The sequence below is a fragment of the Bos mutus genome, chromosome 5, assembly GCF_027580195.1.
Source record: "Bos mutus isolate GX-2022 chromosome 5, NWIPB_WYAK_1.1, whole genome shotgun sequence".
Lineage (NCBI taxonomy): Eukaryota > Metazoa > Chordata > Mammalia > Artiodactyla > Bovidae > Bos > Bos mutus.
This window is the reverse complement of record NC_091621.1, coordinates 80,055,032-80,070,059: the sequence shown is the minus strand read 5'-3', so window position 1 is coordinate 80,070,059 and position 15,028 is coordinate 80,055,032. Positions and strand designations below refer to the sequence as shown.

The 15,028-nt window shown below is 39.8% G+C and overlaps 1 protein-coding gene across 3 annotated transcripts in view; it reads left to right on the top strand.

Annotated features, from left to right (window-relative positions):
• Positions 1-15,028, top strand: part of RERG (RAS like estrogen regulated growth inhibitor) — a 133,688-nt gene that overhangs the window by 60,992 nt on the left and 57,668 nt on the right. The window contains exon 2 of one of the 3 annotated variants that reach the window (XM_070371142.1): positions 13,948-14,219. The exons of the other annotated variants lie outside the window; for them this stretch is intronic. Coding sequence (XP_070227243.1) covers positions 14,186-14,219 — 34 coding nt within the window. The 5' untranslated portion in view covers positions 13,948-14,185. The remainder of the gene's footprint in view (positions 1-13,947; positions 14,220-15,028) is intronic. 3 annotated transcript variants of the gene reach the window in all.

Below are 15,028 nucleotides of genomic sequence, written 5' to 3'. Positions count from 1 at the left end.
CATGCCCTCCTGCAGGGGATCTTCCCAACCCAGAGATTGAACCCACATTTCTTATGTCTCCTGCATTGGCAAGCGGGTTCTTTACTACCGTACCACCACCACCTGGGAAACCCATTATAGTTTACTACAAAATATTGAGTATAGTTTCCTGTGCCATGCAATAAGCCCTTGTTTTTTATCAATTATATATATATAGCAGTGTGTACATGTTAATCCCAAACTCCTAATTTATCACTCCTAATATCTTTGGACTTTCCTGGTGGCTCAGACGGTAAAGAATCAGGCTACCTGGGTTCAATGCTGGAGACTGGGGTTCAATCCCTGGGTCAGGAAGGTCCCCTGGAGAAGAAAATGGCTACCCATTCCAGTAGTCTCTCCTGGAGAATTCCATGGACAGAGGAGCCTGGTGGGGTACACTCCATGGGGTGCCAAAGTGTTGGACACATTTTAATACATCTTTGTAATTTTATAATTTAAAAACCATTGTTCGCTTCCTATAGCAGTCTTTTACGGTAAAATTCCAAGATCTCCTGTGAAATGACATTCTTCTCTGTTTGATGAGATTTTTTTTGACTTTTCAGTCTAGAAAAAGTTCAATTCTAGCCAAGAAATACTGTTTGTTTGTTTTTTTTTAATTATTTTCTTGCACTGGAAACCTCCCCAGCTATGTTCATGTGGGTGAATTTCTTGTCTCTTCTTTCTTCTTCCCCAACTACTAAACTCAACCCATCTGCTTTTCATTACAACTTTGGCCTGGCCACTGACCCTGATGATCTGGTCCAAGCTTGGGAAGTGCTGTTCTATGTGCTTCCAGACACGATCTTTCGAAGCTCCTGCTGTGTGGTGGAGAAGCTGCAAGAAAGCATGACCAGAATTGCAGCTGCCCACACTGTATCCCTCAGTGCCTCATTTAGCTTTCTCTGTTGATCGGTAATTTTCTCCATGAAAAGCCATGAGTCACTCTGTTGTGACTTTCAGAGATGGCAATTGGAATAAGAAAACTCGTAGGCATTTTCTCACACATCTCTTAATGTCTTGATATTTGGGGATGTTACATGGCAGCAAGCAAATGTTTCCTAACAAATTTTTGGAGAAAGAGGCAACCTAAATTTGGAAGCTAATGCATTCAGGGGAATCAGCCAGACACTTCAATTTTTTTTAATGGAAATTCACAAAATCTATACATTGAACTGAAATATGGTGGGACAGAAGGTTGCTTTCAACCAGGTACAGAACTCTCATCCTGGCTTGAACAGGGATTGCTAGCAGAGACCTTAATGCAGTTCTACAGTTCAATTTATTAATAGTTAGATAAAAATAGTGCCTAGCCCTAGCTTTCAGCCTTGCTCCAGATTACACTGGTTTTGAAAATCCTTCCCTTCTAAACTGCCTTTGAGATTGCAAAAAAGTTATGGCTGATCAGGTAAGAGAAAATCACTGCTGTCTTTAGAAGCAATTGAATTTAATTAATATAATACAAATTTAACTCTGACAATAGAAGAGTTTAATTTGGTCCCAGGATAGCTAAGTAGTAGCCACCCTCATGAGCTTCTGTGGTGGCTCAGTGGTAAAGAATCCACCTGTCAGTGCAAGAGCCGAGGATTGGATCCCTGGGTCAGGAAGATTCCCTGGAGAAGGAATGGCAACCCACTCCAGTATTCTTGCCTGGGAAATCTCATGGAAATAGGAGACTGGTAGGCTACAGTCCATGGGGTTGCAAAGAGTTGGACACTCTTTAGTGACAAGACAACAACAGCAGCCACCCTCAGCCACTCCTCACTACACACACACACACACACATACACACACACACACACACTCATGCTTACTTTCTTCCTCATCCCCTCACCCCATATAATTACACATTCTTGCTTGCTCTCTCTCTTCCCTTCCTGTTATTTCTTTTCCTTTTATATCTCTGATGTCCAAAATCTTCATTTAACTGGGACATGGGGAAATGATTATGTTTTAGGCAACACACCAACTAAAGAAATTAAAGTTATAATTTCAACATGAACTTTTAGTAAATAGTTAAGAAACTTTCACTGTAGGTATTCACGTCTTATAACTGAGATAAAAGAGTTGACCTGATTTCTGTAACTCTAGAAAAGCACACAGTTATTTACAGAGCCTCTTCAGTAAAGGCTATTTTTTTTTTTCACATCTTTAAAAGCAGAGACATCACTTGGTCAACAAAAGTCCTTATAGTAAAAGCTATGGTTTTTCCAGTACTCATGTATGGATGTGAGAGATGGACCATAAAGAAGGCTGAGCCCCAAAGAATTAATGCTTTCAAACTGGTGGTGGAGAAGACTCTTGAGAGTCCATTGGACAGCAAGGAGATCAAGCTAGTTAATCCTAAAGGAAACCAGCTCTGAATATTCATTGGAAGGACTGATGCTGAAGCTTCAATACTCTGGCCACCTGATGCAAAGAGCCAACTCACTGGAAAAGCCAACTCACTGATGCTTGGAAAGATTGAGGGCAGGAGGAGACGGCAGAAGATGAGATGGTTGGATGTCATCACCAGCTCAATGGACATAAGTTTGAGCAAACTCCGGGAGATGGTGAAGGACATGGAAGCCTGGCATGCTACAATCCATGGAGTTTTGAAGACTCAGATACGACTGAGCAACTGAACAACAAGGGTTGATCCCTATACCTAATCTCTAAAACACAGAGGAATCTGGAGAATGTTGCAGTGTACATGTCCTGGATGAATGTCCTGGGGTTTGTAGGAGTCAAACTTTTGTTTCAATGCAATCATTTAATTTATGTTTATGATTTGGCCCTCACATCAGGTTTTGTTATCCATATTTTACAGATGAGAAAATTAATGCTCAAATATAATACATAACTTGTATAAGATCACATGGCAAGAGAACTTGGAACTCAAATATGAATCCAAAGCATATTCTCTCCCCAAATAAAACAGGCTGTAAAATTGATGAAAAAAAAAAGAAAAGAAATAGATGGATATTGTTTTGGGTACTTTCCTTGATACTATATCAATCATTTCTGATATTCTTTTCAGAGTATAGATCAAGCCTATTCACTACTGCCAAGGTCCCAGTCTTCATATTTTTACTATAATCCTTCAAATATGTAACAATAAATATTGTAGAAAACCCAAGAATGTCATTTTAAATGGAGTGGGAAAATACAAACTTCAGTCAGAAGAATGGTTGAAATAATAGGAAGAATGTCATCAGTAAATTTCTAAAGAGCTTAAAGCTACTCTTAAATCTTTTATATTGTAGAATCAAGTTCTTAACACATAGTCAAAATACAAGATACTGCAGAGTATCTGTCCTTTATACCATTAGGCTTTCCCCTTCCTTGCTCTAATTTAGCATTAAAAATGTGAACTCTGTTTCCTCAGTCATCCAGGGAAGGGCTTTTAAATATTTTGGGAAAAATACTGAAAAAGGCAAATCTGGAAATGATAGCATGCAAATGTCTAAATATATGCTTCCAGCTCCCTTTGTTCTTTGGGCTCTGAGTTTCTGGTTAATACAACAAACAGTAAAGTGTGATATCATGTTTTTAAGCAGCAAAAATAATAGATGATAAAAATAGAAAAGAGGTGGAATCAAGAGACATCACAATTTTAGCCTCCTATGTCTTTTGCATCTTTATTCCTCATGTCCTTCATATAGGTTCTGTCTTTATAATATAATAATATATATAATATATTATAATACATGTAATAATTATATATAATAATATATATAATATAATAATATATATAGTAAGTCCCTTATATAAAAATGAGTTCCATTCCGAGAGCACAATCATAAGTCCAGTTTGTTTGTAAATCCAACCAAAATTAGCCTAGGTACCCAACTAACACAATTGGCTATATAGCCTGTACTGTGTAGGTTTATAATACTTTTCACACAAATACGTAAACAAGCACAAAAATTTAAAAAAAAAAACATTTTTAACCTTATAGTACTTTGAAAAGTACAATAGTACAGGACAGCAACTGGCACACAAGGGCTGGCAGCGAGTGAACAGGCAGGAAGAGTTACTGACGGAGGTGGGAGGAGGTGGGAGACGGCAGAGCTGAAGGATCATCAGTGATATGAGACAGAGGGCAAGCTGCGATTTCACTCACACCTGACGTTGATGGCACAGGTTCTGGTTCCTTGATGGTTTCAATTCTATCTACCCTCTTGAAAAAACAACCCAGTGAGTTGAGGTAGTACTGTACCAGCCACCTCACCGCTGCTTTTAGGCTTGTTTCCGGACATTTTGGGCTTGAAATAGAGATCCTGTACCACTGTACTCTATACAGTACAGTCAGTAAAGTACACAAAAGCACAACCACTTGAAGATGCACACACAGGACAGTGTGTGGACACGAGACACGTGAACTAACTTACGTGATTGGACATGCAAACCTATGTTGACATCTTTGAAAGTCCATAAATTGAAGTTTGTGTGTAAGGGACTTTGTGTGTGTGTGTGTGTGTGTGTGTGTGTGTGTGTGTGTGTGTATTTGGCCTCTCTAGATTTTCAGCTGTAGTCAATGTGTTTGTAGGCTGTGAGACTGATAAAAATGCTCCTTTAAGCGGACAGTTGCCTTTAATTCTGAAGTACTGTGATTATTTTTGCTGCCTTTAATGGTCAAACATGGAGACTTTGGACTTACTAGAAAGACATGCACTTCGAGGTGCTCTCTTCGCAGGTGGCTCTAGTGGTAAAGAACCCTCCTGCCCGTGCAGGACATGCTGGAGACGTGAGTTCGATCCCTGAGTCAGGATGATCCCCTGGAGGAGGAAATGGCAACCCACTCCAGTATTCCTGCCTGGAGAATCCTGTGGGCAGAGGAGCCTGGTGGGCTACAGTCCATGGGGCCATAAAGAGTCGGACACGACTGAAGCAACTTAGCATGCACAGTAAGCAGTGGTATGAATTACAGAAGAAATTCGTAAACAAATTGGCTAAATTATAGAGGGAGAGTTTTTCTATATGAATGTTAAAGTTTTTAAGAAATTAGAAGTGATCATGTCAAAATATACTCTTAAATTGATTTGAAAGTAAATGAAAAGATTATACACACCTGTATAGCATTTAGATGTAGAAAAATTGAGTGATGACATTTTAAGGAAAATCATTTTCATACATTATGATAACATTTTAGTAAGATATCAGAAAGATAGTAGTCAAGTAAATATGTTTACCCTTTTTGTTTGTATTGTTCGTACTTAAGGGGTGTAAGGGGTAATTAGTTAATGTGTGTGTGCTTAGTCGTGTCCAACTCTTTGTGACTTCATGGACTGTAGCCCATCAGGCTCCTATGTCCATGGGATTTTGCAGGCAAGAATACTGGAGTCGGTTGCCATTTCCTTCTCCAGAGGATCTTCCTGATCCAGGGATCGAACCCATGTCTCCTGCATCTCCTGCATTGGCAGGCAGATTCTTTACCACTAAGCCACCTAGGAAGCCCAGTTAGTTAATGGGAGTGAGTTATTTTTTTGAAAGATCAAATATTATTAGAAAAGTGTTCTAAGGCAATGCATTTCCCAATGGAAGAAGAAACTAGATTAATCTAGGATTTAAAATAAAACAATTAAAATATCTTTAAAGAACACAAAAGAAAGTACCAAGTAAAATTTTGTGTGTGCTGGTATTTTAAATTATATCCTTATAATCATGAAAGATGGGTGGAATTTTTTCTTTCCATTATTTCCTAAAGTAGTTATTCATCATGGTAGGCAGTTTGAAAGATATGTGTCAGCATTCTGACCGTTAGCCTTCTGACCATTTTCAAACTGCAATGTTCCTGACCTTCAATAGTGAAAAACTAACTTTTTCAGCATATGTTTTACAATTTTCATTTTTCAGTGTCCTATTTCAAGCTGATAAGAATCTATGCAGGTTCATGTACTCAAACAGGTGTGTACACTGAAAAACAACAGCAATATAATTATAATACCTGTTACAGGAAGACAAAAAAGTTCTCCTATGTTCTGCAAAGATCTGAACACAGCATAGAAATACTGTGTTCTGTTCTGAGTACCAACAGCAACAAAGGCACAATCAAAATAAGGGAAAAGAAAGGAGGGCTACATAGGAGATTTAATGTTATTTGTAATATGAGGAACCATGTGATATGAAGAAGGGACTGGAAAAAGTTGGAAAATTTATGTTTATGCCATATGTCATAAATTCGTGAACTTTGAACTACATGTAATCTCCTAAATTATATGAAAACAAAGATCAAAAACTACTTATACTGTATGAAAAGTTTCAATTGAATTACATTTGTCTTTAAATATGAATAATGGTAGGAGACTCATGGAGTGGCCAGATGAAGACCTCTGTAAATTCACCTTCCCAAACAAGCAATGAAAACACTGGCAAAACCATCAAAATTAACGATTTTAGACCACAAGAAATTAGCTAAAGTCTTGTAACAATCTGAGAATAGTTTATTCAGGAAGAAAATACTGAACCTTAAGAACTATAGGGTTTGTGGCATTTTAACTTGGTCGATCTACTCTTTTATCACTCTTTTCCCAGCTCTGCACAGTGACCTTGGACAGCAGTGTCACAACCGTGTAACTGTGAAAAACGGCAGGCTCAGAGTCACTGGAGGGACAGGCAGGTCAGGTTTGGAGCCCCACAGAAAGTTCTACCTAGAGAGCATTGTCCCTGTTTGACTTTTCTCACAGTCTGGGGAAAAGCCCAATTCAGGATGTTGTTATTTGATCAGACTCAGGACACCTGCTGGAGAAAAAAAAACCCTATCTCCAGGGCATTTGTCAGAAAAAAAAAAAAAATCAGTAGTGATTGTTTAACATCACAGACAAATGAGCTTGACTAGGAACATAAAAAGGAAGAAGATAAGGGAAATGTGACATTCACAGGAGGTTTTGAAAAGTCTGTAGTGTTCCTGGGGATCTGGAAGGTTGGACTCGTGTACAACTATATGCATGCTCAGAAAAGACCTGAGAGGGCCTCAGTCTCTCATGTGTGGCTGATCCTAAAGCTCTGTGCAAGCAGAAAATGAAGTCTGAGGCAGAGTCATAAACTGACTGCCCAGACCTTGAAGTTGTGTCCCAAAACACAGAGACAGCCTGATAGAAAAGGTTGGAAGGCTTATTTTTGCTGAAATTTTTAACTTGGTCCTAAAATTCATATGGAAATTTAATGAATCTAGAGTAGCTAAACAATCTTGATAAAGAGGAACAAAATTGGCGACTCATATCCCCAGATTACAAAACTACAATAATCAAGAAAGTATGCCACTGGCATAAGCATAGAAATATGGAACAGAATTGACAGCCCAGAAGTAAATCCATATTTATGACCAATTAATATTTGACTGAAGGATCAAGACAATTGAATGATGAAAGGATAGTCTTACCAACAATGGTTTTGTGACAAGTTAATATACACATGTAAAAGAATCAATGTGGCCATGTACCACACCATATAACATTTCTAACTCAAAATGGATCATAAATCTAAACATAAGAGCTGAACCTATAAATTTTTAGAAGAAAAAAGAATAATAGTATTTATGACTTTGGGTTTGTGAGATGTAAACACAAGCTACAAAAGGAAAAAATAGATATGTTTGACTTCACCAAAATTAACTATTTTTCATGCATCAAAGGACATTACAAAGAAAGTGAAAAAACAACTCAGTGTGTGAGAAAGTACATCCAAGTCAAATATCTGATAAGGGACTTATATCCAGAATTTTATAAACAAGCTTTATACTAAATGATAAAAAAGATGAATAACCCAAATTAAAAATGAATAGAGGGTTTGAATAGACATTTCTCCCTGGAAGATATACAATGAACAATAAGTACACAAAGAGATGCTCAATGTCATTAGCCATTAAGGAAATGAAAATCAAAACCAACAATGAGATATCACTTTGTACTCACTAAAATGGCTGTGATGAAAAACAGACAATGATAAATATTGACAAGGATGTCAATCCCAACTTTAAGTTGGGATTCTCAAAAAGTGCTGATAGGTGTGTAAAATGGTGTAGCCCTTTGGGGAAAAAAATGACAATTCCTCAAAATGTTAAACAAAGAGTTACTATTATGGTCAAGCAAGTCTTCTAGCTATGCCAAGTTGCTTCAGTCATGTCTGTCTCTGCATGACCCCATAGACAACAGCCCACCAGGCTTCTCTGTCCACAGGATTCTCTAGGCAAGAATATTGGAGTGGGTTGCCATTTCCTTCTCTTTCTCTTCTAGCTATATACCCACCCAATAAATAAAAATAAAACATGTGTTTACATAGAATCATACAAGTGAATGTTTATAACAGTATTAGTTATCAGTTCAGTCATTCAGTCTTGTCCAACTCTTTATGACCCCATGGACTGCAGCATGCCAGGCTTCCCTGTCTATCACCAACTCCCAGAGCTTGCTCAAACTCATGTCCATGGAGTCAGTGATGCCATCCAACCATCTCATCCTCTGTCGTCCCCTTCTCCTCCTGCTCTCAATGTTTCCCAGCATCAGGGTCTTTTCCAGTGAGTCAGTCCTTCCCATCAGGTGACCAAAGTATTGGAATTTCAGCTTCAGCATCAGTCCTTCCAATGAATATTCAGACTGATGTTCTTTAGGATGGACTGGTTGGATCTCCTTGCAGTCCAAGGGACTCTCAAGAGTCTTCTCCAACACCACAGTTCAAAGCCATCAATTCTTTGGTGCTCAGCTGTCCTTATAGTCCAACTCTCATCCATACATGACCACTGGAAAAACCATAGCTTTGACTAGACGGACTTTTGTTGGCAAAGTAATGTATCTGCTTTTTAATATGCTGTCTAGGTTGGTCATAGTTTTTCTTCCAAGGTGCAAGTGTTGTCAGTGTGTCTATTAAATACTTATTTTGACTCATCATCACTCCTAATCACAGTTTTACTGAAGTGTGCTTTCTTGCTTTCACTGTTTCTCAGTGTTCGTGCCCCACTGAGAACCCTTTCTCGGTTCCAATGGCCAGCCTTATTTGCCATTCTTACATAAACCCTGTAAATCATGCAAATTTGGTCTCTGAACTCATCTGGCATTTATTCATCATTTATTTCATTAGTCTTTTAATTAAAATATTTGTTAAATATCTCCTATATAAGTACTATAAGCTCAAGGTCTAGATATGTGGGGAAAAAACAGAAGACCACAAAGCGGAGTAAAAAATAATGGTATTAATTCACACATATGCAGCAAGAAGGCCCCAAATCAGCTCTAGTCACCAGCTCTGATTGTTGTTGTTGTTCAGTCACTCAGTCAAGTCTGATTCTTTGTGACTCCATGGACTGAAGCACACCAGGCTTCCCTGATCTTCACTATCTCTTGGAGTTTGCTTAAACTCGTGTCTGTTGAGTCGATAATGCTATCCAATCATCTTGTCCTCTGTCGCCTCTTTCTCCTCTTACCCTCAAACTTTCCTGGCATCAGGGTCTTTTCCAATGAGTTGGCTGTTCACCTCAGATAGCCAAAGCATTGGAGCTTTAGCTTCAGCATCAGTCTTTCCAATGAATATTTAGGGTTGATTTCCTTTAGGGTTGCCTGGTTCAATATCCTTGCAGTCCAAGGGATTCTCAAGGGTCTTCTCCAGCACCACAGTTTGAAAGCTTCAATTCTTCAGCACTCAGCCTTCTTTATGGTCCAACTCTCACATCCGTACATGACTACTGGAAAAGCCACAACATTGTCTATGGAGAAGGAAATAGCAACCCACTCCAGTACTCTTGCCTAGAAAATTCCATGGATGGAGGAGCCTGGTGGGCTACAGTCCATGGGGTCGCAAACAGTCAGACACGACTGAGCGACTTCACTTCACTTCACTTGTCTATACAGATCTTTGTCGGCAGAGTGATATCTCTGCTTTTTAATATGCTGTCTCGGTTCATCATAGCTTTTCTTCCAAGGAGCAAGTGTCTTTTAATTTCATGGCTGCAGTCACCATCCACATTGATCTTGGAGTCCAAGAAAATAGTCTGTCACTGTCATTGCTTCCCTATCTATCTGTTTTGAAGTGATGGGACTGGATGCCATGATCTTCGTTTTTTGATTGTTGGATTTTAAGCCAGCTTTTTTACTCTCCTCTTTCATCTTCATCAAGAGGCTCTTTAGTTCCTCTTCACTTTCTACCATAAGGGTGGTGTCATCTGCATATCTGAGGTGGTTGATATTTCTTCCAGCAATCTTGATTCCAGCTTGTGCTTCATCCAGTCTAGCATTTTGTGTGATGTACTCTGTGTATAAGTTAAATAAGCAGGGTAACAATACAGCCTTGACATACTCCTTTCCCAATTTGGAACCAGTCCATTGTTTCATGTCCATTTCTAACTGTTGCTTCTTGACCTGCATACAGGTTTCTCAGGAGGCAGGTAAGGTGGTCTGGTATTCCCATCTCTTTAAGAATTTTCCATAGTTTGTTGTAATCCACACAGCTTCCCAGCTGTGATTACAGCTTCCCAAACAGAGGGATGCACACATCCCAAAGCAAGATAATAACATCATGCTGCAGTGATCCTCATAAGCCAAAGAGACCTGAAAATCGTCATTTGTGCTATTCAGAGTGCCAATAAATACATCAATTTGTGTTGGTAAATCAAAGACAATAATAACCTATGCATATAGGTGAGTTTTTCTAAAGCTCCCTTAAGTTGTCTGCAGAGCAGACAATATGCACAAATATAGTAAAAGAAAAAGGTAATTTCTGTTTCCCCTGGTTGTTAGGGAAGTGATTTATATTTTTAAAAGGTGACTGTTGGGACTTCCCAAACTGCACTTCCAGTGCAGGGCGCACGGGCTCAATCCCTGGTCGGCGAACTAAGATTTCTGCATGCAGTATGCAGCCAAAAAAAAAAAAAAAATGATTGTTTAGGGTCATTTTCTCTTTGGGGAGCTAAAGTATTTAGGAGGCACCATGTATGGGAAAGCTATGTTATCTTCAGCGAGAGCTGGTAATGTCATTTTGACCTAGAGTGCCTTAACACTGCAGAATTCTGCAGGTTTCCTTAGTTTGTGGCTGCTCATAGTCTGCTCTACAAAACACGTTCGTTCAGAACAAAGGTCTGTGCCCAAAAGTTACACTAGAATCTAGCCTTCAGACATATTGCACTTAGAGATCAGAAGCATTGGCCCCTGCATGTTTAAGAAATGTACTATGGTCCTAAAACTTATGACTCCAGAAAGTGCACCTTAAAAGTGAAGACTATTTCTTTTTTACAATAGACTGTGTTTTAGAGCAGTTTTACATTCATAGCTAAACTGAATGGACAGTATGGAGAGTTCCCATGTTAATTTCTACTGTCCCTCCTGCCTCCCCAGTTTCAACATCCCACACCAGAGGGTGTATTTGTTATAATTAGTGAGCCTACAGTGACATATCAAGTCACCCAAGTTTATGTTAGGGTTCACTCTTTTAATATTTATTTTTAAATGATTTAGAACATAAATTTTATTTAAATAAAATTGTGTTTTTGTGTTAAAGTGGTCCAAAGTCTTGATTATCATTAGAGTTGTTGAATTCAGTCATAATGGCCATTTTTGTATGTTTATGTCTTACTTTATATTTGGTGGGGTTTACAAAGATTAAAAATACAAAACACTGTGCAATCTGAGTCTTAATATCTGGTCTCAGAATTCCTGCATTGAGATCCCCCTCTCTCGCTCTCTCTACCACACATTTAGATGGATGATGTCTTGGTGTGTGCCCTCCTTGTTTCATTGCTTATGTCTACATTCTGTTAATGTTCCCACCTCCTGCTATCTAAAAGGAGTGTGGATTAGTCATTAAAAGAGGAAGTTTAGTATAGGTAAAGAATTGCTGTTACATGAATGCCTGGCTAGGAACTCATAAAAATAAAATTCTGCACACATTTCAAGGGAGCGCTTTCTAGCTGAAAGAAATGTTACAGATCTGTCTTTATAGGCTGGCACACATTGAACCTGTCATGAGCTGAAACCATTTAAACCACACTGCTTTGGGCATTATAGATCAAAATTTGGGCTTATGGCTCATTTCTCTGGCAAATCAGAGGTAACTCCCATTCTCTTGTCTTACTTTCCTGCTTTGGGATCCCTTGTGGCTGTTCGTTGTCTCTTCTACAAAACACGTTCATTCAGAACAAGGGTCGGTGACCAAAAGTTACACTAGAATCTAGCCTTCAGACCGATCTATTGCACTCAAAGATTGGAGGCACTGGCCCCTCCATGTTTGTGAAATGTACTTAATAACCATGATCCTAAAGCCTACAACTCCAGAAAGTGTACCTTAAAAAATGCTAGAAACTAAGTCAAACTATTTCATCCCAAAAGTCATTAAAGTAATTTTCTTCACAAACAAAGGAGAAAACTTTAGTATATGGATGAATCACACCCTTTGGTTGGCTATCTGTCTATCTGCCCATCCATTATTTATCTATCTACCTATCACCTATCTATCTACCTACCTACCTGTTCTTTAATTATTTAAATGTGGTTTCCCATAAGAAAAGCATCTTAGTGACAGAAAGACCATGGACTTTTTGAGAGGACTGGGTTCTGCTCCTTACTGTATGCTTGGGAAGACAATAAGAATCTGTATGTTTGTTTATCCATCTGTAAAGTGGAGGAAATCATATTATAACTGTACAGGGATTTAAGAGCTGAGAGGGACCATGTATCTGAATGTGACTTTATTACTCATACCACAGCAAAGAAATGTCAGCACTGCTGTGATGGTCAGTGAGTGTGGAGCCATCATCCTCTCTCATCAGAATCCAGGCATACATTTGAGAAACTGCTCACTATGAACAGGGACCAGGGCGAACTAACAATCCATCACTGTGAATACAGGGCACCTGTAACACAACACCAAGAAGAAGGAAACCTTGCTGTTTTCTAACACAAGTTTCCAAAATGCAGTCACTCTTGTTATCTCATTCTTATTTTGATCATCAAAGCCGCACAGTGAAGTAGTCCAGGCACTGATTATTGGCTCCACTTTACAGTGGAAAAATGTCTGGGAGGTCAAGGGCTTCTCTGGGTTTTGGAACCAATGGGCATTAAAGCTGGATAGAGGCTGTCTTTAGATTCAGAAGAGGACATGTACTCTGCTGAGCTGCTCACTGGATAGTCAGGCAGGTGGACCAAGTGAGGCAGAGGTTGGACTGTGCTTACACTTCACTCTGGTTAATAGTGGGTGATTGAAGCTAGAGGGACACAGCCATGTCATTAATACTGAGAATGAAAAAGAGCACGTAAATTTCAGGAAATGTAGCCTTTTTAGGAAATTAGGAACTGTACACATTTTGTTGTGTACAGTGGAGCCTTGGAGCTCTGAGTGTGACAACAAGAAAGGCTAAGAGCTTAATTGGTTAATTATTAATGGATGGGCTTCCCTGGTGGCTCAGACAGTAAAGTGTCTGCCTACAGTGCAGGAGACCCAGGTTTGATCCCTGGGTGGGGAAGATCCTCTGGAGAAGGAAATGGCCACCCAATCCAGTACTCTTGCCTGGAAAATCCCATGGATGGAGGAGCATGGTAGGCTACAGTCCATGGGGTCACAAAGAGTCAGACACAACTGAACGACTTCACTTTCACTTTCACTTTAATGGATGGGAAGCAATCATAAGCCAAACTTGCAAGTATAATGAAGGGGAAAACAGATCTAAAAGGGACCTTACCTTCTCTCAAGGCCTAACTCTTATAAGACTTTCAAAGGACAAATTGTAAATCTGTGTTGCCCATCTGAAAGCCTTTGACCATTTGAAAGCAATGGTTTCTATTGTGGAGAATGGGCTCTAAGGCACGTGGGCTCAATAGTTGAGATTTCCAGGCTCAAGAGCACAGGCTCAATAGTTGCGGTGCAGGGACAGAACCCATGTCTCCTCCATTGGCGGGCAGAGTCTTCACCACTGAGCCACCAGGGAAGCCTCATCTTCTACATTTTTAAATGTGCTTTCTTCTATGCTAGGTGCCATCAGAATCAACTCACGAGACTGCCTATTTTTGAGGCACATTTAAAAAGTGATTTTGGATACCAGCACGTGAGTTTGAGTAAGCTCTGCGAGTTGGTGATGGACAGGGAAGCCTGGTGTGCTGCAGTCCCTGGGGTCGCAGAGTCGGACATGACTGAGTGACTGACCTGAACTGAGCTGACAGATGCTGGCCCTGAAGAATGTGATTCTCAATGTGTGGTCCTTGGAACACAAATGTCAGCATTGTCTTGGAAACGCAAGTTCTCAGGTACCACCCCAGACCTACTAAATCAGAAACTCTAAAACTGGAGGTCCAGGAATCTAGATGACAACCCCAGCAGGTGATCCTAGTGATTCTGAACTTTGAAAACAACTGCTTCAAAAGAGTCAGGCTTTGTCGTGGGGAGGTGGAGTAGGGTTCTTCCAAGGCAGAAGAGGTTGATAATAATAGAAGTGTCTTTGGAATTTTCGCCCAGACTACAAATGACAGTCTACATTTGACAGACTGCAAATGATAGGGTCCTCATGGGTCTAAGGCCTTCTCCACCCTGTGCATACAGAAATGAGTGTCTTGCATGATCTCCAGTGGTGCTGACTGTCTACCACTTACACATCCTCCCTCAGAGCTCCTGTAATTACACTGAGGAGATGATCAGGGCAGCTCAGTATAGTCATGGAGCAGACTGTGATCCAAGCACGTCCTTCTATCTCAAAAAGACTGACAGGGAGAGATGGAGAGGATAATAGTCTAAGATGAGCAAATTGCAGATGAATCCTGTGGGGTTGGAGTGATGGGGTTAGCTGATCCCTGAAACCAGAGTTAATTTGCAAGGAATCTAAAAATGTACAAGCTGGGAGTGTTATGGTTATTGCTATTTGTTTAAACTTCTTGGGTCTCCCTGATACTAACTCCAGGGCACCATAACCTGGGTTTGGGGAAAAAAAAGGTTCTACTTGTGAAAGCCTACATCACAAATCTGGGTAGGACTGTTATTTAAAGCGTCTCTGGTCCTTGCATGCTGCAGATGGAGACACCTTCCCATGGTAACTCGTAGCACCACCCGTGACAACAAAACC